Source organism: Salvelinus fontinalis, chromosome 1, assembly GCF_029448725.1.
Source record: "Salvelinus fontinalis isolate EN_2023a chromosome 1, ASM2944872v1, whole genome shotgun sequence".
Taxonomy (NCBI): domain Eukaryota; kingdom Metazoa; phylum Chordata; class Actinopteri; order Salmoniformes; family Salmonidae; genus Salvelinus; species Salvelinus fontinalis.
Window position 1 is genome coordinate 43,499,414 of NC_074665.1, and position 24,295 is coordinate 43,523,708.

The 24,295-nt window shown below is 43.1% G+C and overlaps 1 protein-coding gene across 1 annotated transcript; it reads left to right on the plus strand.

The window, feature by feature from the left end:
- Window positions 1-24,237, plus strand: tectb (tectorin beta). The gene is made up of 11 exons (XM_055922197.1): window positions 1-93; window positions 645-720; window positions 833-1,023; window positions 1,182-1,333; window positions 1,442-1,514; window positions 1,808-1,911; window positions 16,212-16,295; window positions 16,470-16,632; window positions 21,497-21,575; window positions 21,889-21,921; window positions 22,222-24,237. The coding sequence occupies exons 1-11, from the start codon at window positions 91-93 to the stop codon at window positions 22,293-22,295; spliced, it is 1,032 nt and encodes a 343-aa protein (XP_055778172.1). The 5' UTR covers window positions 1-90; the 3' UTR covers window positions 22,296-24,237.
- The last annotated feature ends 58 nt before the right edge of the window (window positions 24,238-24,295 follow it).

A 24,295-nucleotide genomic window follows, 5' to 3' on the forward strand; every position in this document is an offset into this window, starting at 1 on the left:
AGTTCCCAGTCAGTCTATACAGACCACGAAGACCCTCTGACCGAAACCTAGCCAGACTAGAACTAGCCGCCTACCCTTCATGAATCTTCTATGGTAAGGTTAAAGAGATGGTTCACTTAGGTTTAACCTTATTTAGGCCTTACCTAACGTGTTGTCATTTCATTCCATTTTTAAGTCTCTTAACTTGTTTTTTTTTAAACATCCGACATCTCCCTGCGAGCATTTTTAGACCATGTAGAAATCCTAATGGGAACGGACGTTATCAGCTCATGCTAATTAATACTAGAACTATGTATTGGTCATGTCTGTCTGTGACTGTGAAGCGGTTGTGAAGGAGTGGCTGGTTATTAAACCATGATTAAACAAAACAATGGCTTGGGATCTGACTCCCCTGGCTGCTATTGTGATCTCCGCTCAGAGACCAACGATGCTTCATCCCTCCACTCCAGTCCCTAACTTAATTTCACCCTAAAATCTTCTTATTTTTCTTTCCTTTTTGTTTGTACACTGTAATTCAGCTTTTAGCTGTACATGTGTACTAGCTCAAATAAACGTTATTATATATGGGGAGATTATACAATTTTATGTTCTTATTGACTTATCATAGCAATGTGTTACAATTAAATTCTGATATTTATTTTCAGCCTTTGAAAATGGCTGCTGTAAGCGCTCTACTACTGCTACTGCCTGTAGCGTGGACTTGTGCCCCCCAGAAAGCAGGTGAGTATTTTTTCCCTTAAAGAGAGTGGAATCGCTATCCATATGACACTATGGAACAGGTTCTACCAGCATCCTCTAAGATCGGCTTTTCTCTGTGCTTGTTGTTCATCAGACTATGTGATGGTGTCGTGTTTCCCCAATGCCATCATTGCTAACGTCCCGGAGTGTCCATACGGCTGGGAGATCGGCCAGCTGTCCCTCGGAGGGCTGTGTTACAGCGGTGTCAACAGCCCAGGGTACTTTCGCTTCACCATCCCTGACCTGACGCCCAAAAACAACTCGTACTGTGGCACTCACGCCGAGGTGAGACACTGAACGTACTTTTAATGGAGGTGGTAAGCTTGCCTGAGACATGAAGAGTTGCAGGTCTGAGCAAGGTATTCCAGCTAAATGCAAAGCGATGGGCCTAAAGAATCAACAACCCATCCTCATTCTTTGGCATGTCTGCAATTTTTTCCCAGTATATTGGTGGTAAAGACCCCAAGTATGTCTTCTACAACTCCATTGTGTCCAATGACACTTCACTAACAGTCAGAAACCAGCCGGTCAACTACACGTTCAGCTGCACGTACCGGGCCGCCTACTTGGTCAACAACGCCGTCTTCAGCCAAAGGTAAGCACCGATCCTGGCATTTAGGTCACCGCTGGTACCTTCTGGAAAGCGTTTGCATTCTAACCCAATGACTTGCAGCGTTTTTACTAAACCCTTTGCTTCTTCCAGAGTGGCTACAGTTTTTGTCAACAACGGGAGTTTAGGCACTTTTAGTTCACAGTTGTCTATGAACGTGTTCACGGTGAGTACGTCAAGTTTAGGTTCTCATCAACTTCCCGGACACAGATTAAGCCTAGTTTTGGACATTAAATGGAGATTCTCCATAAAGCATGCTTTTTAGTCCAGGACTAGGCTTAGTCTGGCCCCGCAAAACAGGTTCTTAGCTGCTTGAGTGTAAATCGTAATGCTAACATTAGTTTTGTAATATTATGGAGATAATAATTTGTCCATTACTTGTAAGGATCACTCAAGTCGTAAAAGTCACACTTAATGTGAAAATAAATATAATTGACTAACCTGTGTTCATGTCTTTAGAATTCCAAGTTCCTGTATGCCAAAGACGCCCCCTATGTGATTGACACATCAGAGATTGGCTCTGAAGTGTTCATTGGGATTGAAGCCAAAGGACTCAGCAACAGGTACTAAAAATATAGAGTATATACAGTTGAAGTCGGAAGTTTACATAAACTTAGGTTGGAGTCATTAAAACTTGTTTTTCAACCACTCCACAAATTTCTTGTTAACAAACTATAGTTTTGGCAAGTCGGATAGGAAATCTACTTTGCGCATGACACAGGTCATTTTTCAAAAAATTGTTTACAGACAGATTATTTCACTTGTAATTCACTGTATCACAATTCCAGTGGGTCAGAAGTTTACATACACTAAGTTGGCTGTGCCTTTAAACAGCTTGGAAAATTCCAGACAATTATGTCATGGCTTTAGAAGGTTCTGATATGCTAATTTACATCATTTGAATCAATTGGAGGTGTACCTGTGGATGTATTTCAAGGCCTACAGATTACTGATTAAACTCAGTGCCTCTTTTCTTGACATCATGGGAAAATCAAAAGAAATCAGCCTATACCTCAGAAGAAAAAAAAAGTCTGGTTCATCCTTGGGAGAAATGTCCAAATACCTGAAGATACCACGCTCATCTGTACAAACAATAGTACGCAAGTATAAACACCATGGGACCACGCAGCCGTCATACCGCTCAGGAATGAGACATGTTCTGTCTCCTAGAGATGAACGTACTTTGGTGGGAAAAGTGCAAATCAATCCCAGAACAACAGCAAAGGTCCTTGTGAAGATGCTGGAGGAAACAGGTACAAAAGTATCTATATCCACAGTAAAACGAGTCCTATATTGACATAACCTGAAAGGCCGCTCAGCAAGGAAGAAGCCACTGCTCCAAAACAGCCATACAAAAGCCAGACTACGGTTTGCAACTGCACACGGGGACAAAGATCGTACTTTTTGGAGAAATGTCCTCTGGTCTGATGAAACAAAAATAGAACTGTTTGGCCATTATGACCATCGTTATCTTTGGAGGAAAAAGGGGGAGGCTTGCAAGCCAAAGAACACCATCCCAACCGTGAAACACGGGGGTAGCAACATCATGTTATGGGGGTGCTTTGCTGCAGGAGGGACTGGTGCCCTTTACAAAATAGATGGCATCACGAGGAAAGGAAAATGATGTGGATATATTGAAGCAACATCTCAAGACATGAGTCAGGAAGGTAAAGCTTGGTTGCGAATGGGTCTTCCAAATGGACAATGACCCCAAGCATACTTCCAAAGTTGTGGCAAAAAGGCTTAAGGACAACAAAGTCAAGGTATTGAGTGGCCATCACAAATCCCTGACCTCAATCCCATAGAAAATTGGTGGGTAGAACTGAAAAAGCGTGTGTGAGCAAGTAGGCCTACAAACCTGACTCAGTTACACCAGCTCTGTCAGGAGGAATGGGCCAAAATTCACCCAACTTATTGTGGGAAGCTTGTGGAAGGCTACCCAAAACCTTTGACCTAAGTTAAACAATTTAAAGGCAATGCTACCAAATACTAATTGAGAGTATGTAAACTTCTTGTAACGTTATTCGTCGTCGGATGAAGAGTAGTCGGACCAAAGCGCAGCGTGGTAAATGTTCATGTTATATTTTTATTAAAACAGAACACTAAACAAAAATAACAAAGAGAAGGAACGAAAACTAATCAGTCCTGTAAGGTGCAGCAACACAAAACAGAAAACAACTATCCACAAAACACAGGTGGGAAAAGGCTACCTATGTATGGTTCTCAATCAGAGACAACGATAGACAGCTTCCTCTGTTTGAGAACCACACCCGGCCAAACACATAGAAATAGAAAACATAGAACAAAAACATAGAATGCCCATCCCAACTCACGCCCTGACCAACCAAAATAGAGACATAAAAAGGATCTCTAAGGTCAGGGCGTGACACTTCTGACCAACTGGGAATGTGATTAAAGAAATAAAAGCTGAAATAAATTATTCTCTCTACTAGTATTCTGACATTTCACATTATTAAAATAAAACAAATTTTTACTTGGATTAAATGTCAGGAATTGTGAAAAACTGAGTTTAAATGTATTTGGCTGAGGTGTATGGAGACTTCCGACTAACTGTATGTATATATATTTTGCACATTTTTATTTATACTGAACAAAAATCGAAAAGCTTTATGCAAAAATGTCAACAATTTTACTGAGTTACAGTTCAAATAAGGAAATCACCAATTTAAATCAATTCATTAGGCCCTAATCTATGTATTTCAAATGACTGGGCAGGGGCTCAGCCATGGGTGTGCCTGGGAAGGAATATGCCCACCCACTGGGAATGAGTTAAGAATGAGTTTTTCAGAATGAGTTTTTCCGCTCAAAAGGGCTTTATTACACAGAGAAATGCTCCTCAGTTCCATTACCTGTCCGGGGTGGCTGGTCTCAGATGATCCCACAGGTGAAGAAGCCAGATACAGAGGTCCTGAGCTGGAGTGGTTACATGTGGTCTGCAGGTGTGAGGCCGGTTGGAGGTACTGCCAAATTCTCTACAACAACGTTGGAGGCGGCTTATGGTAGAGAAATTATCATTAAATTATCTGGCAACAGCTCTGGTGGACATTCCTGCAGTCAGCATGCCAATTGCAAGCTTTATGTTTTGTGACAAAACTGTACATTTTAGAGTGTCCTTTTATTGTCCCCAGCACAAGGCGCCCCTGTGTAATGATCATGCTTCTTAATAAGCTTCTTGATATGCCACACCTGTCAGGTGGATGGATTATCTTGGCAAAAGAGAAATGCTCACTAACAGGGATGTAATCAAATTTGCGCGCAAAATTGGAGAGAAATAAGCTTTTTGTGCGTATGGAACATTTCTGGGATCTTTTATTTCAACTCATGGGACCAACACTTTTCATGTTGCGTTTATATTTTTGTTCAGTATAGATATTCCTCACCCTGCATAAAGCAAATACACGTGACCAAATACGACAATATGTGAAAGTGGGGGAAAAACATACAGTTGAAGTCGGAAGTTTACATATACCTTAGCCAAATACATTTAAACTCAGTTTTTCACAATTCCTGACATTTAATCCTAGTAAAAATTCCCTGTCTTTGGTCAGTTAGTATCACCACTATATTTTAAGAATGTGAAATGTCAGAATAATAGTAGAGAGAAGAATGTATTTAAGCTTTTATTTCTTTCATCACATTCCCAGTGGGTCAGACATTTACATACACTCAATTAGTATTTGGTAGCATTGCCTTTAAATTGTTTAACTTGGGTCAAACGTTTCAGGTAGCCTTCCACAAGCTTCCCATAATGAGTTGGGTGAATTTTGGCCCATTCCTGCTGACAGAGCATGTGTACCTGAGTCGGGTTAGTACGCCTCCTTGCTCGCACACGCTTTTTCAGTTCTGCCCACAAATTTTCTATAGGATTGAGGTCATGGCTTTGTGATGGCCACTCCAATACCTTGACTGTGTTGTCTTTAAGCAATTTTGCCACAACTTTGGAAGTATGCTTGGGGTCATTGTCCATTTGGAAGACCCATTTACAACCAAGTTTTAACTTCCTGACTGATGCCTTGAGATGTTGCTTCAATATATCCACATCATTTTCCTTTCCTCATGATGCCATCTATTTTGTGAAGTGCACCAGTCCCTCCTGCAGCAAAGCAGCCCCACAACATGATGCTGCCACCCCCGTGCTTCATGGTTGGGATAGTGTTCTTTGGCTTGCAAGCATCCCCCCTTTTTCCTCCAAACATAACGATGGTCATAATGGCCAAACAATGGCTATTTTTGTTTCATCAGACCAGAGGACATTTCTCCAAAAAGTATGATCTTTGTCCCCATGCACAGTTGCTAACCGTAGTCTGGCTTTTTTATGGCAGTTTTGGAGCAGTGGCTTCTTCCTTGCATAGATAGCGGCCTTTCAAGTTATGTCAATATAGGACTCGTTTTACTGTGGATAATGGATACTTTTGTACCTGTTTCCTCGAGCATCTTCACAAGGTCCTTTGTTGTTGTTCTGAGATTGATTTGCACTTTTCCCGCAAAGAGGCACTGAGTTTCAAAGTAGGCCTTGATATACATCCACAGGTACACCTCCAATTGACTCAAATTATGTCAATTAGCCTATCAGAAGCTTCTAAAGCAATGACATAATTTTCTGGAATTTACCAAGCTTTTTAAAGGTACAGTCAACTTAGTGTATGTAAACTTCTGACCCACTGGAATTGTGATACAGTGAAATAATCTGTTTGTCAACAATTGTTGGAAAAATTACTTGTGTCATGCACAAAGTAGATGTCCTAACCGACTTGCCAAACTATAGTTTGTTAACAAGAAATGTGTGGAGTGGTTATAAGACGAGTTTTAATGACTCCAACCTAAGTGTATGTAAACTTCTGACTTCAACTGTAGGTGTTGGAGAGAAACAGTGCCTTCAGAAAGTATTTATACCCTTGACTGATTCCACATTTTGTTGTGCTACAGCCAGAATTCAAAATGTATTAAATTGATTCATTTTCTCTCACCCATTTACACACAATACCCCATAATGGCAAAATTAAAATATGTTTTTAGAAATGTTGCCAAATTTATTGAAAATGCAATACAGAAATATAGTATCTAATTTACATAGGTATTCACACCCCTGAGTCAATACATGCTAGAATCAACTTTGGCAGTGATTACAGCCGTGAGTCTTTATGGGTAAGTCTCTAAGAGCTTTGCACACCTGGATTGTACAATATTTGCACAATATTATTTTAAAACTTCTCCAAGCTTTGTCAAATTGGCTGTTGATCTTTGTTGGACAGCCATTTTCAAGTCCTGCCATAGATTTTCAAGTCGATTTAAGTCAAAACTGTAACCAGGCCACTCAGGAACATTCAACGTTGTCTTGCTAAGCAACTCCAGTGTATATTTGGCCTTGTGTTTTAGGTTATTGTCCTGTTGAAAGGGGAATTATTCTCCCAGTGCCTGGTGGAAAGCAGACTGAACCAGCTTTTCCTCTAGGATTTTGCCTGCGCTTAGCTCCATTCCATTTCTTTTTTTATCCATAAAAATTCCTCAGTCCGTAACAATTACAAGCATACCCATAACATGATGCAGCCACCACTATGCTTGAAAATATGGAGTGAGGTACTCAGTAATGTGTTGTATTGTGTCACACCCTGATCTGTTTCACCTGTCCTTGTGCTTGTCTCCACTCCTCCAGATGTCACCCATCTTCCCCATTATCCCCAGGGTATTTATACCTGTGTTTTCTGTTTGTCCGTGCCAGTTCGTCTTGTTTTGTCAAGTCAACCAGCGTGTTACTCCGTGCTCCTGCTTTTTTCCTTTTCTCAGTCTTTGCTTGTCCTCCCGGTTTTGACCCAAACCTGCCTTGACTCTGAACCTGCCTGCCTGACCATGCTGCCTGCTCTGACCTTGAGCCTGCCTGCCACTCTGTACCTCCTGGACTCTGACCGTGTTGTGATCTTTTGCCTGTCCATGACCATTCTCTTGCCTGCACCTTGGAAACTAAGACATATCAGTGATTTAAACCATCTGCCTCCCATGTCTGCAGCTGTGTCTCGCCCTGTGCCCTTATAGTACAAACTGGCCATGACAGACCCAGCAGACTTGGACCAGCTCCGCCACGCTGTCTCCCTGCAGGTAGCCACCATTGGGAGGCATGAGGAGCTACTGCTGGAACTTTTGGAAGGGCTTCATTCCCTGACTGAATCCCACGACCAAGGGTTCAAGGCTATTATGGAGCAAATCAGTGAGTTAGCTCATAAGCAGCCTGCCACCTCTGAGACCTCCCAACCACCCAGTAACCTGTCTACAATCCGTGGTGGGTTTGTACAGCCTAACCCGGCTCCCCGAGAACCCCGCTTACCTCCTCTGGAGCGATATTCTGGGGATCCTGGAACCTGCCAGGGTTTTCTTTCTCAGTGCTCCCTTATTTTTGAGCTACAGACATCTTCGTTCCCTTCGGACCGGTCGAAGATAGCGTATATTATTATGCTAATAATGGGAAGGGCCCTCTTCTGGGCTACGGAAGTTTGGGAGCAACAATCCGCCATTTGTCATCATCTGGAAGATTTCATGGCAGAGGTGAGGAAGGTGTTTGATTCTCCAGTATCTGGGAGAGAGGTGGCCTGAAAACTACTTGAATTACGTCAAGACTCCCATTAGTGTGGCAGACTACGCAGTAGATTTTCACACATTGGCCGCCAAGAGTGCCTGGGATCCGGAGTCCCAATTCGATACTTTCCTTCACAGACTTTCGGAGGAAATAAAAGATGAGCTAGCAGCTCGGGAGTTAACGCTGGGCCTTGATTCCCTTATTGCCCTTACTCTTAGGATTGATGGGCGTCTACAGGAATGCAGGAGTGAGAGGAGGTCTGGTCTTGGACACACTTGTTCATCCGCTGCTGCTCGTACATATCCGAAGGAATCCGGAAGTCCCCGAAGACCTGAAGCTACCTGAGTTCCCTCAAGAATCATCGGCGACAGGTGAGTCAGATACACCGGAACCTATGCAACTGGACAGAGCTAGATTATTGCCTATGGAACCTTCACATAGGCTAAGTTCCAACAGTTGTCTGTACTGTGGGGCTGCGGAACATTATATAGCCACCTGCCCGGTTATTTCCTACCTATTTCTTTAGTAGGTACAAGTACTCTGGTGAGCCAGACAAGGAATCCTTTATTTTCCATCAACCACATTCCTTTTTTTGTGATACTGCTGTGGGGAAACCAGTCTAAGTCTCTCCGGATGCTCATTGACTCTGGGGCGGATGAGAGTTTATGGACGCTACCCTAGTTTCTGAATTAGCTATCCCAACTCAACTCCTCTGTGTTCCCATGGACGCTAGAGCACTGGACGGCCGCTCCGTTGGTAGTTACCCACAGCACTTTTCCTGTTAATCTGCGGGTTTCAGGAAATCTCCTCGATGAGACCCCCGTGATCCTCTTGTGTTGGAATTTTCTTGGCTCCAAAAACACAACCCCGTTATTGACTGGACCACAAGTTCAATCCTGGTTTGGAGTCCGTTCTGCCATTCCCATTGCCTCAAAGCAACGCAGCCTTCCCCGAGACAGCCTCCTCAGGAGTTAAGTCAAGCCACGGATTTCTCTACTGTCCCCGCAGAATACCATGACCTCCTGGAGGTCTTCAGCAAGGCACGGGCTACTTCTCTTCCCCTGCATCGTCCCTACGATTGTGCCATTGACCTTCTCCCAGGCATCACACCACCTCGTGGTCGGCTATATTCCCTATCCGGCCCGGAGACCAAGGCCATGGAGCAGTATATTGAGGACTCTCTGGCTGCTGGAGGCATCCGTCCTTCTGTATCTCCTGCCAGCGTCCGTGCATTGACTATCGGGGCCTTAATGACATAACGATCAAGAATCGTTACCCCCTACCACTCCTTCTTCGGCTTTCGAACCTCTCCGGGGGCTACCATCTTCTCCAAGCTGGACCTTCAGAATGCCTACCACCTGGTTCGGATACGTGAAGGGGATGAATGGAAGACAGCCTTCAATGTGGACATTATGAGTACCTGGCATTGCCGTTTGGTCTCACCAACACCAGGGTCTTCCAGGCCCTGGTAAACAATGTGCCCCGGGACATGTTAAATCATTTTGTGTTCGTCTACCTCAACAACATCCTGTTTTTTCAAGTTCTGCTCAATAACACATCCTCCATGTTCGACAAGTCCTTTAGCTCCTCCTGGAGAACCAGTTATTTGTGAATGCAGGGATGTGCGATTTCCACAGTTTTACCCTCTCCTTTCTGGGATATGTCATCGCAGAAGGAAATGTCCAGATGGACCCGGAAAAGGTGAAAGCAGTAGTGGATTGGTCGCAACCTATGTTCAGGGTGCAGCTACAACGTTTCCTGGGGTTTGCCAATTTCTACCGGCGTTTCATTCGAGGCTACAGCACCCTGGTGGGCCCCCTCTCGGCACTCACCTCTCCAAAGATAACGTTCACATGGTCCCTAGCGGTTGACAGAGCCTTTGTGGACCTGAAGCATCGGTTCACTACAGCCCCATCCTCGTCCATCCGGACCTGTCCTGTCAGTTTGTGGTTGAGGTTGATGGTTCTGATGTTGGAATGGGGGCTATCCTATCCCAGCGATCCGTCCAGGACCAAAAGCTCCATCCCTGTGCCTTCCTGGCCCATCGTCTCAACTCTGCAGGAAGAAACTATGACGTGGGTAACCGAGACCTCCTGGCGATCAAGATTCAACTGGAGGACTGGAGACGCTGGCTGGAGGGAGCAGAACATCCGTTTTTGGTTCGGACCGACCACAAGAATTTGGAATATCTCCAAACAGCCAAGCGCCTTAACTCCAGGTAGGTCGGGTGGGCTCTGTTATTCACCAGGTTCAACTTCTCCATTTCCTATCACTCAGGGTCCAAGAATGTTAAACCTGACACCTTCTCTCACCGGTACAGTCCCGCTGCCACATCCTCTGACTCAGAGACCATCCTCCGTACCTCATGTGCGTGCGGTTGCTGTGGGCTGGGGTATTGAGACCCTGGTCTGGAAGGCACAACGTTCCCAGCCTGCCCCTGGAGGGGGCCCGGCTAACCGGTTGTTCGTCCCCAATTCAGTCCAGTCCTGGAATGGGCTTATTCCTCCAGGCTTACCTGTCATCCGGGTTCCCGTCGAACCCTGGCCTTCCTCCGACAATGTTTCTGGTGGCTCACAATGGTTCCTGACGCCTCTGCCTTTCGTTGCCGCGTGCACCGTTTATGCTCAGAATAAGACTCAGCGGCAAGCCCCTTCCGGCCTACTTCAACCACTACCTGTCCCTCATCGTCCCTGGTCCCATATCTCCCCACTTTGTTACTGGGTTCCCTCCGTCTGATGGCAACACCATCATTCTGACGGTAGTGGATCGGTTTTCCAAGGCCGCCCATTTCATCCCTCTCCCCAAACTACTCTCTGCCAAAGAGATGGCCCAGCTCATGGTGCAGCACGTCTTCAGGATCCACAGACTCCCGGTGGACATGGTCTCCAACCGGGGTCCTCCGTTCTCGTCTCAGTTCTGGAAGGCGTTCTGCACCCTTATTGGGTCATCGGCCAGCCTGTCCTCCGGATTCCATCCCCAATCCAACGGCCAGCCGGAGCGAGCAAATCAAGACCTGGAAACAACCTTAACCTTTCACGAGTATCTACCCCGGGTCCGGGTGCACCCCCCCCCCCCCCCCCCCCCACACACACTGAGTAGCATAGCCTAGCAGAGCATCACAATTAAATAGTAGCATCTAAATATCATTAAATCACAAGTCCAAGACACCTAATGAAAGATACAGATCTTGTGAATAAAGCCACCATTTCAGATTTTTAAAATGTTTTACAGGGAAGACAAAATATGTAAATCTATTAGCTAACCACGTTAGCAAAAGACACCACTTTTCTAACTCCATCAGTTTCTTACTCCATCAGGTGCTATCACCAATTCGGCTAAACAAAGATATTGATAGCCACTAACCAAGAAAAAACCTCATCAGATGACAGTCTGATAACATATTTATGGTATAGGATAGGTTTTGTTAGAAAAATGTGCATATTTCAGGTAGATATCATAGTTTACAATTGCACCCACCGTCACAAATGGACTAGAATAAATACATAGAGCAACGTGTTTACCTAATTACTAATCATCAAACATTTCGTAAAAATACACAGCATACACTAATCGAAAGACACAGATCCTGTGAATACAGACAATATTTCAGATTTGTCTTACAGCGTGTCTTACAGCGAAAACACAATAAATCGTTATATTAGCATACCACATATGCAAACGTTACCAGAGCATTGATTCTAGCCAAAGAGAGCGATAACGTAAACATCGCCAAAATATATACATTTTTTCACTAACCTTCTCAGAATTCTTCAGATGACACTCCTGTAACATCACATTACAACATACATATACAGTTTGTTCGAAAATGTGCATATTTAGCCACCAAAATCATGGTTAGACAATGACAAAAGTCGCCCAGCTGGTCAGACAATGTCGTGCGCCATATTAGACAGTGATCTAGTCGTATACATAAATACTCATAAACGTGACTAAAAAATATAGGGTGCACAGCGATTGATAGACAATTTAATTCTTAATACAATCGCTGATTTACATTTTTTAAATTATCCTTACTTTTCAATACAGTTTGCGCCAAGCGAAGCTACGTCAAACAAAATGGCGTCATAAGCGATTAACATTTCTCGACAGAAACACGATTTATCATAATAAATTGTTCCTACTTTGAGCTGTTCTTCCATCAGAATCTTGGGCAAAGAATCCTTTCTTGGGTCTAATCGTCTTTTGGTCGAAAGCTGTCCTCTTGCCATGTGGAAATGCCAACTGCGTTCGGCATGAACTGGAAACCTGCCCGGCTCTTCAAAAAGTCTCAGAAATAAATGTCCCAAAATGCGCACTAAACGGATATAAATTGCTATAAAACGGTTTAAATTAACTACCTTATGATGTTTTTAACTCCTATAACGAGTAAAAACATGACCTGAGAAATATTACTGGCTCCACTAATGCTTGGAAAAAGAACGGGTCGTGTCCACCGTGCGTCCGGCGCAGCTGGAAAGGAGTTCCTACCTACACGTGTTTTTGTTTTATAGTGGCTGTGATTGGGCAATCGATACCATTCAAAGCGTCATCACGTAAAGGCATCCAGGGGAAGACGTAAGCAGTGTCCGTATCCTTATAGCATTTACAGTGGCCTTTAAACTGACTCCAGATCAGGGGCCAAAATGTGTGAAATCGGACTCCATGTCAGGGAAATTGCTGTAGAATGAGTTCTGTTCCACTCAGAGACAAAATTCCAACGGCTATAGAAACTAGAGACTGTTTTCTATCCAATAATAGTAATAATATGTATATTGTACGATAAAGTAGGAGAGTAGGAAGCCGTTTAATCTGTAATGCAAATATGCTAATGAGTAAACAGCACCCCCTGTAGTCGCAAGAAGTTAAGATGCCTCATCTCGACCAACCCCACTACCTGAAGCCGACAACTGGTCTCGGCAGGAAGTCAACATACCCTTGGCCCAGATGTTCATCCGCCACTGTCGGCATACCTGGAGAAGAGCCCGGGCGGCGCTTCTCAAGACCAACTCCAGGTATCGTCGACAAGCGGACTGCCGCCGGACCCCAGCTCCTCGCTATCACATTGGGCAGAGGGTATGTCTAGCCACATGGGACCTGCCCCTTCGGGTGGAGTCCCGTAAACTTTCCCCCCGTTTCATTGGCCCTTTCCCCATCTCTAGAGTCCATTGTTCCACTGCTGTTTGTCTTTTGTTACCCTGTACCCTCCATATTCACCACACGTTCCATGTGTCTAGGATTAAGCCCGTGTCTCATAGCCCTTTGTCTTCTGTTTCCAGTTCCATCCCTACGCCCCTTGTCATCGATGGCCATCCGGCGTACACGGTGAGATGCCTCCTGAGTGTTCGACCGCGGGGCAGGGGTTTCCAGTACCTGGTTGACTGGGAGGGTTATGGCCTGGAGGAGAGGTGCTGGGTACCCGCTAGAGACATCCTGGACCCAGCCCTCATCGCTGACTTCCACCGCCGGCACCCCGGTCAACCAGGTATGCGCCCAGGTAGGACACCAGGTGGCACCCCTAGATGGGGTGGGGGGTACTGTCACACCCTGATCTGTTTCACCTATCCTTGTGCTTGTCTCTACCCCCTTCAGGTGTCACCCATCTTCCCCATTATCCCCTGGATATTTATACTTGTGTTTTCTGTCTGTACCAGTTCGTCTTATTTTGTCAAGTCAACCAGCGTGTTACTCCGTGCTCCTGCTTTTTCCTTTTCTCAGTTTTTTGCTAGTCCTCCCAGTTTTGACCCAAGCCTGCCTTGACTCTGAACCCACCTGCCTGACCATACTGCCGGCCTTGACCTAGAGCCTGCCTGCCACTCTGTACCTCCTGGACTCTGACCTTGTTATGATCTTTTGCCTGTCCACGACCATTATCTTGCCTGCCCCTTGGATACTAATAAATGTCAGAGACTCGAACCATCTGCCTCCCGTGTCTGCATCTGGGTCTCGCCCTGTGCCCTTATAGCAGGGGTGTCAAACTCATTCCACGGAGGGCCTAGTGTCTGCAGGTTTTTGGTTTTTCCTTTCAATAAAGCCCTAGACAACCAGGTGTGGGGAGTTCCTAACTAATTAGTGATGTTAATTCATCAATCAAGTACAAGGGAGGAGCGAAAACCCGCAGACACTCGGCCCCCCGTGGAATGAGTTTGACACCTGTGCCTTATAGTATTGTATTTTTCAAAAACAACACTTTGTATTCAGGACAAAAAAGTTAATTTCTTTGACACATTTTTTGCAGTATTACTTTAGTGGCTTGTTGCAAACAGGATGCTTGTTTATGAATATTTTTATTCTGTACAGGCTTCCTCCTTTACACTCCGTCAATTAGGTTAGTGTTGTGGAGTAACTACAATGTAGTTGTTTTATCCTGTCACACTCATTAAACTCTGTAACTGTTTTAAAGTCACCACTGGTGTCAAGGATTCCCCCGGTACTGCTGCTCATTCCGTGCACCAGCTCCAGAGGAGTACGTCATCGGCCTCTAGGCATCACTGAACTGTTTCATTATACACACCTGGTTCCCATTCCCCCTGATTAGTAGTTGTATATGTGCCCTCTGTTCACCATTGTTTTGTCGGTTATTGTTACCATGTCCGTTGGTCCTGTGCGTACCCGTGCTGTTGTATCGGCTTCCATGCTGCGTGTATTATGTACTCGTTATTCCAGGTCTCGTCCCGTGTATTTGCGGTTTAATCTCGCTCTTTTGTTTGGGTTACTTACCTGTTTTGTATACGTGTTTGTTCTGGGCTTTGTCCCCGTGGCTTTCATGGCATGTTGTATTTTTGGGTGGAGTATTAATTAACTGGACAGTAGCGTCCCACCTGGCCAACATCCGGTAAAATTGCAGAGCGCAAAATTCAAACTAGAGAATTATAAATATTTAGCTTACATAAAATCACAAGTGTAATATATAAAAATAAAGCTTAACTTCTTATTAATCCAGTTACTGTGTCAGATTTCAAAAAGGCTTTACGGCGAAAGCACACCATGCGATTATCTGAGGACAGCGCCCCGCATACAAAAGCATGAAAAACATATTTCAACCAGGCAGGTGCGCCACGAAAGTCAGAAATAGTGATATAATAAATGCCTTACCTTTGATGATCTTCTTCCTTTGGCACTCCAAAAGGTCCCAGATACATCACAAATGGTCCTTTTGTTTGATAATGTCCTTTATATCCATAAAAACTCAGTTTAGCTGGCGCACTTCAGTCAATAATTCCCTCCATCAAAATGCATACAAAATTAACCCCAAACGTTACTAAAAACTTTTCCAAACAAGTCAAACAACGTTTATAATCAAACCTTAGGTACTCTAATACGTAAATAAACTATCAAATTTAAGACGGAGAATCGTTATAGTCTTTACCGGAGAAAAACACCAAAGAACGCGCTCTCTTCCACATGCTTGGAAACACTACAGCCAAAATGGGAGCCACCTAGAAAAACTACAATTTCTGGCTCATTTTTCCAAAAACCAGCATGAAACTCTTTCTAAAGACTGTTGACATCTAGTGAAAGTCCTAGGAACTGCAATCTGGGAGGATTTTGCCTTATAATAAAAGTGACAGCTATTGAAAATAGTGGTAGGCTCAAATATATTTTTTGCGTTGGTTTGTCCTCTGGGTTTCGCCTGCCATATCAGTTCTGTTATACTCACAGACATAACAGTTTCAGAAAATGTTGAGTATTTTCTATTCAAATCTACCATTTATATGCATATCCTAGCTTCTGGGCCTGAGTAACAGGCAGTTTACTTTGGGCACGATTTTCATCCGGACGTGAAAATGCTGCCCCCTACCCAAGAGGTTAAAACCCCATATTATGTATTCCTGCGCCTCTCACCATTCCTTTATACAACGTATAAATTGGCCTCATGGTGATTCTCTGAGTGGTTTACTTCATCTCCATTTTTCACATTTAATTGATTTGTAAAAAGTTCTAAACATAATTTCACGTTGACATGGGGTATTGTGGGGTATTGTGGGGGGTATTTGGGGTATCATGGGGTATTGTGGGGTATTATGGGGTATTGTGTGTAGGCCAATGATGTAATCCATCAGTCTGTAACACAACAAAATGTGGAATAAGTCAAGGGGTGTGAATCATTTCTGAAGGCACTGTATTTGTATCATGCAACATTCATTCACCCTTAAAGAGAACACCTCTCTGGATAGAAATTAAGAAAAAGAAGGGGATGATAACACAAAACAGGGGGATGTGCCCCCAGATCCCCCTCTCTTGACTATAATTGTCCAACATTCTTTGCTCCCCCAGATTCAAAGTGGTGATAAGCAACTGCTGGGCGACACCCACTCCTTACTCAATAGACAAGAAGAGGTGGAATCTCATCATCAACAGGTATTTCAGTGGGAACCAACCTAATTCGCACTGCTTGCTGATCAAAACCCAACTTTGTGGAATAGACAAATTCATACTGAATTGCATTGAACTTTCGTACAGGTGATACAGCTTTTCCTATATTTTCCAAACATTTTATCAAACATTCAATCAATTGAGGTCTCTCGTTCACAGCTGCTCGTATGACAAAACTGTGACCGTTTTCGAGAACGCCAAAGACAGCCGCTCCATGTTCAAGTTCAACTCATTCCGCTTCCAGCGCCAGGAGAAGGTGTCCACTGTTTGGCTTCACTGCGAGGTTGGGGTTTGTGACGGGGAAAAACTCTCATGTCTGCCAGTAAGTATGACATTTTACCATTCTACATATGTAACATGGGACATTTGTGATGAATAAGCAAAACTAACGGAGTCATTACATTTGCGTAGTCGCCAGGAAGTCGATACTGGACAAGGGTCTTTCTATAAACTAGGGTACCAGTGAGCGTAGTATGTGGACAACTGTTTAGAGCTGTTACACAGTCATTAAAAATAATTAGCTAAACAAATTCATTTGAATACATTAAGACATAAAGGGGGAACATAGATACATTCAATTTAATTAATGAGTTGAATCAAAACCTTTCTCATGCTTGGCATCTTCACAGATTTGGCAAATATCATGTGATAAAACATGAACTTTCTCTCCTTATATTTATGAAACTATTAGTCGTTATCATATACTAATCATCTAATAATTAAATTACACATTGAACTTGATTCTGTAAAATTCCTGGATAATGCTGTTGGAGTCAGTTTATGGACATATCCAAAATATTTATGCGATTGCAAAATTGAATGGTTCTAACAGAACGAGTAACTTTATCATGACTAATAAAACAAATCTATACTGTCATTAAGGGGGTTCTTCAATAACTACGCATAATAGTTGTTTGATGTCTAGCTGTTTAGTTGTGGGGACATTATTGCGCAATACCAGCTGATTCAGGAAAGGCTTTTATGAATGACAGTCAAGTGATAAAGAGCTTGTGTGATACTGCTCGTGTTTTGAACAACAGCCAAAGTGAGGGAATTCATGTGGATCTTGAGGATTGACAGAACATTGGTGTCTATGTTAGGCGGTCAAGATAGTCTATGTCATAGCCAAAATTAGGTCAAGATTCCTGAGGTATATTTCTGCAAATATGTTATGCACGCCTCTTGGAGGGAACGTAACACCCTGCTACACTCAACTCCCCGTGGAGTGAAAGAGGTATGTGGCTGCAGGTGCGGGTAAGGATGACAAAGACAGAATATATTACCGTTTACAGGGAATATATTTCCTTCACGCGGTAATTTGGGGAAAAGGGGCTGGTCGGAACCAAAGCAAAGAAAGTTAAAGTTAAAGAGCTCCCTCTCCTACCTTACGTACCCACCCACAACTTACCTATCTTGCACCAACTGGTGCACTAACCAAAACACAGGGGATGGTCCGCCCAGGTCTTACCTAGTGTGGATAGACATAGTACGTACTACGGGTATATGTATGCCCCCAGGCCTCTTGCCTAAGCACTCCCAAGGTGCCTTACCATTCCCCCCAGGAACAAATTAAACAAAATAATACACACTTAAAGTGAACAATTTCACTAATCAAAATCACAGTCCTACAGCATACATCAGCAGGACCAGCTACAAAATACTTTACAATAATTCATAAATCCCAACAACACAGGACATACCAAGAAGCTCTCTCCTCCTAACAAAGGAACACTGGCTTTTAAAGCTGCAGAAGGAGTCGGTAATTGAAAACAGCTGTATCTCCTAATGAGAGCTCCGATCATCAATGGGGCTGACCAATCAGTTGCTTAGTACTTCAGGAAGCCATTTCCTGAAATACACACATAAACACATACAAACCCAAAACAACACAGAAACTGGGGAACGTAACAATATAAAACCAAAAAACAACTTGATATGGGGTGGTTGGGGTTAAATTTGAACTGTCTGTCATTGGTCAGGTGCACAGCCAATACTTCCAGTCCTTTCAAAATAGGAGGTAGCCTAGCGGTTAACCTCTTCCAGACAGTTGTACAGAGCAGATGTTGAGGGGCTAGGGGTTGTTTTTGGAAGCCATGGGTATTTTGGTAGCTCAGTCTCTCACTGTCTAAAAATATCTCCAATCTAAAAATATGAATAGCTGTCAACTACTTGCATCCTCTGTCCTTGAGAATCTCAATTGCATGATTCATCGCATCCTCGCTCCTCGTATCCTTCTCAAAATCCATTGGATGAGAAGGTCAGAGGTCCCTCCCCTCAACTTCTTATGTAATGGGTATTGAGAAGGAGAATGGGTATCGAGGGGAGATTATGTGAGGAAATGCAATTGAGATTCTTCCCTTGTTCCCTCCATTCCTCACCTCCCTCTCAAAGTACATTGTGGGAGAGAACTAAGGCTTCCTCCCCTCGGGCTCCAATGCACTTTCAAGGAGAGGCAAGGAGTATTGGAAAAAGACAGAGGAAGCAAGAATTTGATGATTAGGTTTCAGATACAGACTCACTCACACCACACACACACAGACAGGCTTGTACAGCTAACCTTGTGGGAACACACAATTCAGTCCCATTCAAAATCCTGTTTTCTCTAACCGCTAAACCTAACCAGTACACTTACCCTAAACCAAAAACCTAACACTAACCCTAAAACTAACCCTACCCTTAATGTAATTCTAATTTTAACCTTAACCCTAAACCCCCTATAAATAGCATTTGGCCTCATGGGGACTAATAATGTCCCCAGTTGGTCAAATGTTTGTTAGTAAACTATTATTGTGGGGACTTCTGGTCCCCACAAGAATAGTTAAAACACGTCCACACACACACACACACAATATTGAAGAGTTTACTGATTTTGTGGTGTCCATTTTGAATGTGACATTTTTAATATTTTGTTGGTGCTAGGTGGAGTTATGGCATCATTGTGCTTATCTAGAATCTTATTTAAAAAAATATATATTTCACCTTTATTTAACCAGGTAGGCAAGTTGAGAACAAGTTATCATTTACAATTGCGACCTGGCCAAGATAAAGCAAAGCAGTTCGACACATACAACAACACAGAGTTACACATGGAGTAAAACAAACATACAGTCAGTAATACAGTAGAAAAATAAGTATATATACAATGTGAGCAAGTGAGGTGAGATAAGGGAGGTAAAGGCAAAAAAAGGCCATGGTGGCGAAGTAAATACAATATAGCAAGTAAAACACTGGAATGGTAGATTTGCAGTGGAAGAATGTGCAAAGTAGAGATATAAATAATGGGGTGCAAAGGAGCAAAATAAATAAATAAATAAATACAGTAGGGGGAGAGGTAGTTGTTTGGGCTAAATTATAGATGGACTATGTACAGGTGCAGTAATCTGTGAGCTGCTCTGACAGCTGGTGCTTTAAGCTAGTGAGGGAGATAAGTGTTTCCAGTTTCAGAGATTTTTGTAGTTCATTCCAGTCATTGGCAGCAGAGAACTGGAAGGAGAGGCGGCCAAAGGAAGAATTGGTTTTGGGGGTGACCAGAGAGATATACCTGCTGGAGCGCGTGCTACAGGTGGGTGCTGCTATGGTGACCAGCGAGCTGAGATAAGGGGGGACTTTACCTAGCAGGGTCTTGTAGATGACCTGGAGCCAGTGGGTTTGGCGACGAGTATGAAGCGAGGGCCAGCCAACGAGAGCGTACAGGTCGCAGTGGTGGGTAGTATATGGGGCTTTGGTGACAAAACGGATGGCACTGTGATAGACTGCATCCAATTTATTGAGTAGGGTATTGGATGCTATTTTGTAAATGACATTGCCGAAGTCGAGGATCGGTAGGATGGTCAGTTTTACAAGGGTATGTTTGGCAGCATGAGTGAAGGATGCTTTGTTGCGAAATAGGAAGCCAATTCTAGATTTAACTTTGGATTGGAGATGTTTGATGTGAGTCTGGAAGGAGAGTTTACAGTCTAACCAGACACCTAGGTATTTGTAGTTGTACACATATTCTAAGTCAGAACCGTCCAGAGTAGTGATGTTGGACATGCGGGCAGGTGCAGGCAGCAATCGGTTGAAGAGCATGCGTTTAGTTTTACTTGTATTTAAGAGCAATTGGAGGCCACGGAAGGAGAGTTGTATGGCATTGAAGCTCGTCTGGAGGGTTGTTAACACAGTGTCCAAAGAAGGGCCAGAAGTATACAGAATGGTGTCGTCTGCATAGAGGTGGATCAGAGACTCACCAGCAGCAAGAGCGACATCATTGATGTATACAGAGAAGAGAGTCGGTCCAAGAATTGAACCCTGTGGCACCCCCATAGAGACTGCCAGAGGTCCGGACAACAGGCCCTCCGATTTGACACACTGAACTCAATCAGAGAAGTAGTTGGTGAACCAGGCGAGGCAATCATTTGAGAAACCAAGGCTATCGAGTCTGCCGATGAGGATGTGGTGATTGACAGAGTCAAAAGCCATGGCCAGGTCAATGAATACGGCTGCACAGTATTGTTTCTTATCGATGGCGGTTAGGATATCGTTTAGGACCTTGAGCGTGGCTGAGGTGCACCCATGACCAGCTCTGAAACCAGATTGCATTGTGGATGGTGGGATTCGAAATGGTCGGTAATCTGTTTGTTGACTTGGCTTTCAAAGACCTTAGAAAGGCAGGGTAGGATAAATATAGGTCTGTAGCAGTTTGGGTTCAGAGTGTCCCCCCCTTTGAAGAGGGGGATGACCGCAGCTGCTTTCCAATCTTTGGGAATCTCAGACGACACAAAAGTGAGGTTGAACAGGCTAGTAATAGGGGTTGCAACAATTTCGGCAGATAATTTTAGAAAGAAAGGGTCCAGATTGTCTAGCCCGGCTGATTTGTAGGGGTCCAGATTCCTGTAACTACACATGTGAAGCTGCAAGAAAATCATATTTAAATGTTTATCCAACAATTTTGAAATGTTGACGCTGACGTTGGCCCCTTTATTTATAGAATGACCCATAAATGCAAACTCTGTCATTGCACCTAAAAACTGCTGAAGTGCAATGCCTTCCACTCACTGTCCAATTAAAATGCATACTTTTTACTTATCTGCAAATACCAGTTTAGTGCATTCACAACACACCTAACCCATTACATCTATCAGGAGTTGGTTGTATACAGCGCTGATCAGCAAAGAGGTCATTAAACACTATCTTCTAATCTTTTTAAGGGCCCGTGCACTGCCAGAAGCCTCCCTTCTGAAGCAGAGCCAAGTGGCGGTATCCTCACCACAGAGTTCCACTTTAAAGGTATGTCTTTTTCATCTTGACGTAACATTTCCTGACCTATCACTTGTGGTTCCCCTTTTCCTATGTAACAACTACGGGGTGGTATAGTCTATACGTGCAATATAATGTAACATAGCATTAGAGGCTCCTTTTTGTCTTTGTTTCACGTTTTTATTTTTTAATAATTGAAAATCAGTTCATAAATTAGTCATTGTTTTCAATATTCATAACACCAGCAAGGTGCCAAGGTCTTGCTTGTGCTGTACGGTGTAACGTTTAACTTCCATCATAATTTGCTGTCTGCCTTTCTATTATGTCTCACTGTTTCCCACAGCTAATGAATCTTCCAATAATGAACACATCACAGGTAATTATCGAAGAGCCGATCACATGGCATAATTACATAAAAAAATCTATATTGCCTATTTTCAATAAGTTGACATGTAACCTTTGAGTTTAATGTTGTGTTAATAATGCTGCTGCTGAATCCGAAATAGGATGTTTGCTGAAGTGACGCATTTATGCTGAAACAGTACATTTATGCTTGAAAAAAGGCTCCGTAACTTTTTTTATTATCCCAGAAATTAGCACTATTCTAGTGTATTGTAAGTGCATTTATGATGTCCTCCAATTTGTGATTCTCTTATCTCTTTCCTGTTTCTCCCAGGCACGTCTCTATGTATCCTGTGTATAGTCCTGGTAAACACACTGTTGGGATGTGTGAATCTCCCCAAATTGTAGAATATATAAATGGATTAGAACTGTATGTGTGGAAAAACTACTACACTTTCGGAGACGATATGAAACTACATAGACATGCTGGACACATATACTGACAAGGATATAGACTACCGGTCTAAAGTTTGGACACACCTACTCATTCAAGGGTTTTTCTTTATTTTGTACTATTTTCTACATCATATAATAATAGTAAGGACATCAAAACTATTAAATAAGACATATGGAATCATGTAGTAACCAAAAAAGTGTTAAACAAAACCAACTATATTTTATATGAGTTTCTTCAAAAGCCACCCTTTGCCTTGATGACAGCTTTGCACACTCTTGGCATTCTATCAACCAGCTTCACCTGGAATTATTTTCCAACAGTCTTGAAGGAGTTCCCACATATGCAGAGCACTTGTTGGCTGCTTTTCCTTCAGTCTCCCAAACCATCTCAATTTGGTTGAGGTTGGGAGATTGTGGAGGCCAGGTCCTCTGATGCAGCACTTCATCACCCTCCTTCTTGGTAAAATAGCCCTTACACAGCCTGGAGATGTGATGGGTCATTGTCCTGTTGAAAAACAAATGATAGTCCCACAGAGCCCAAACCAGATGGGATGGCGTATCACTGCAGAATGCTGTGGTAGCCATGCTGGTTAAGTGTGCCTTGAATTCTAATTAAATCCCAGAGTGTTACCAGCAAAGCACCCTTACACCATAACACCTCCTCCATGCCTCACGGTGGGAAATACACAGGCGGAGATCATTCGTTCACCCACACCGCGACTCACAAAGACACGGTGGTTGAAACCAAAAATCGCCAATTTGGACTCCAGACCAAACAACAAATTTCCACCGGTCTAATGTCCATTGCTCGTGTTTCTTGGCCCAGGCAAATCTCTTCTCATTGGTGTCCTTTATTAGTGGTTTCTTTGCAGCAATTCGACTATGAAGGCCTGATTCACACAGTCTCCTCTGAACAGTTGATTTTGAGATGTGTCTGTGACTTGAACTGTGTGAAGCATTTATTTGGGCTGCAATTTCTGAGGCTGGTAAGTCTAATGAACTTACCCTTCGCAGCAGAGGTAACTCTGGGTCTTACATTCCTGTGCCAATCCTAATGAGAGCCAGGTTCATCATAGCGCTTGATGGTTTTTGCGACTGCACTTGGAGAAACTTTCAAAGTTCTTCAAATTTTCCGTATTGACTGACCTTCTTGTCTTAAAGTAATGATGGACTGTCATTTCTCTTTGCTTTTTTGAGCTGTTCTTGCCATAATGTGGACTTTGTCTTTTACCAAATAGGGCAATCTTCTGTATACCCCCCTACCTTGTCACAACGCAACTGATTAGCTCAAACGCATTAAGAAGGAAATAAATTCCACAAATTAACTTTTAAGAAGGCACATCTGTTAATTGAAATGCATTCCAGGTGACTACCTCATGAATCTGGTTGAGAGAATCCCAAGAGTGTGCAAAGCTGTCATCAAGTTAAAGGGTGTCTTTTTGAAGAATCTCAAATATGAAATAGATTTTGATTTGTTTTAACACTATTTTGGTTACTACTTGATTCCATATGTGTTATTTCATGGTGTTGATGTCTTCACTCTCGTTCTACAATGTAGAAAATAGTAAAAATAAAGAAAAACCCTTGAATGAGTAGGTGTTCTAAAACTTTTGACCGGTAGTGTATTTACGTGCTATCACACGTGGAAACAAAGAAACATACATGCTCATCAGGTCTCAGGGAGTGTACGTACACATTCCTCTTTATTCATACTGTACTAAGCTTTACAAACTGTGCAGTACATTCACAGTGGCATTACAGTAACATCCACCCATGTTCTCATCGCTTCTAGTTATCAGTACATACTTTTACAATTCTAACAATATTCATGTTTAATGTAACCTACAGCACAAATATTCTGTTTCAAAATAATAAAAAAGTACAACAATTGTTCCCCATTAGTCTCTATTATATATGAAATTAATTCTAAACTTGTTGACAAAAAGTACACA

Excerpts from the sequence above, each read along its gene's own strand:
- tectb (XM_055922197.1), top strand. Across the intron at positions 1,024-1,181 it reads ACTGTGGCACTCACGCCGAG|TATATTGGTGGTAAAGACCC; the intron begins GTGAGACACTGA and ends ATTTTTTCCCAG. Across the intron at positions 1,515-1,807 it reads TGTCTATGAACGTGTTCACG|AATTCCAAGTTCCTGTATGC; the intron begins GTGAGTACGTCA and ends TCATGTCTTTAG.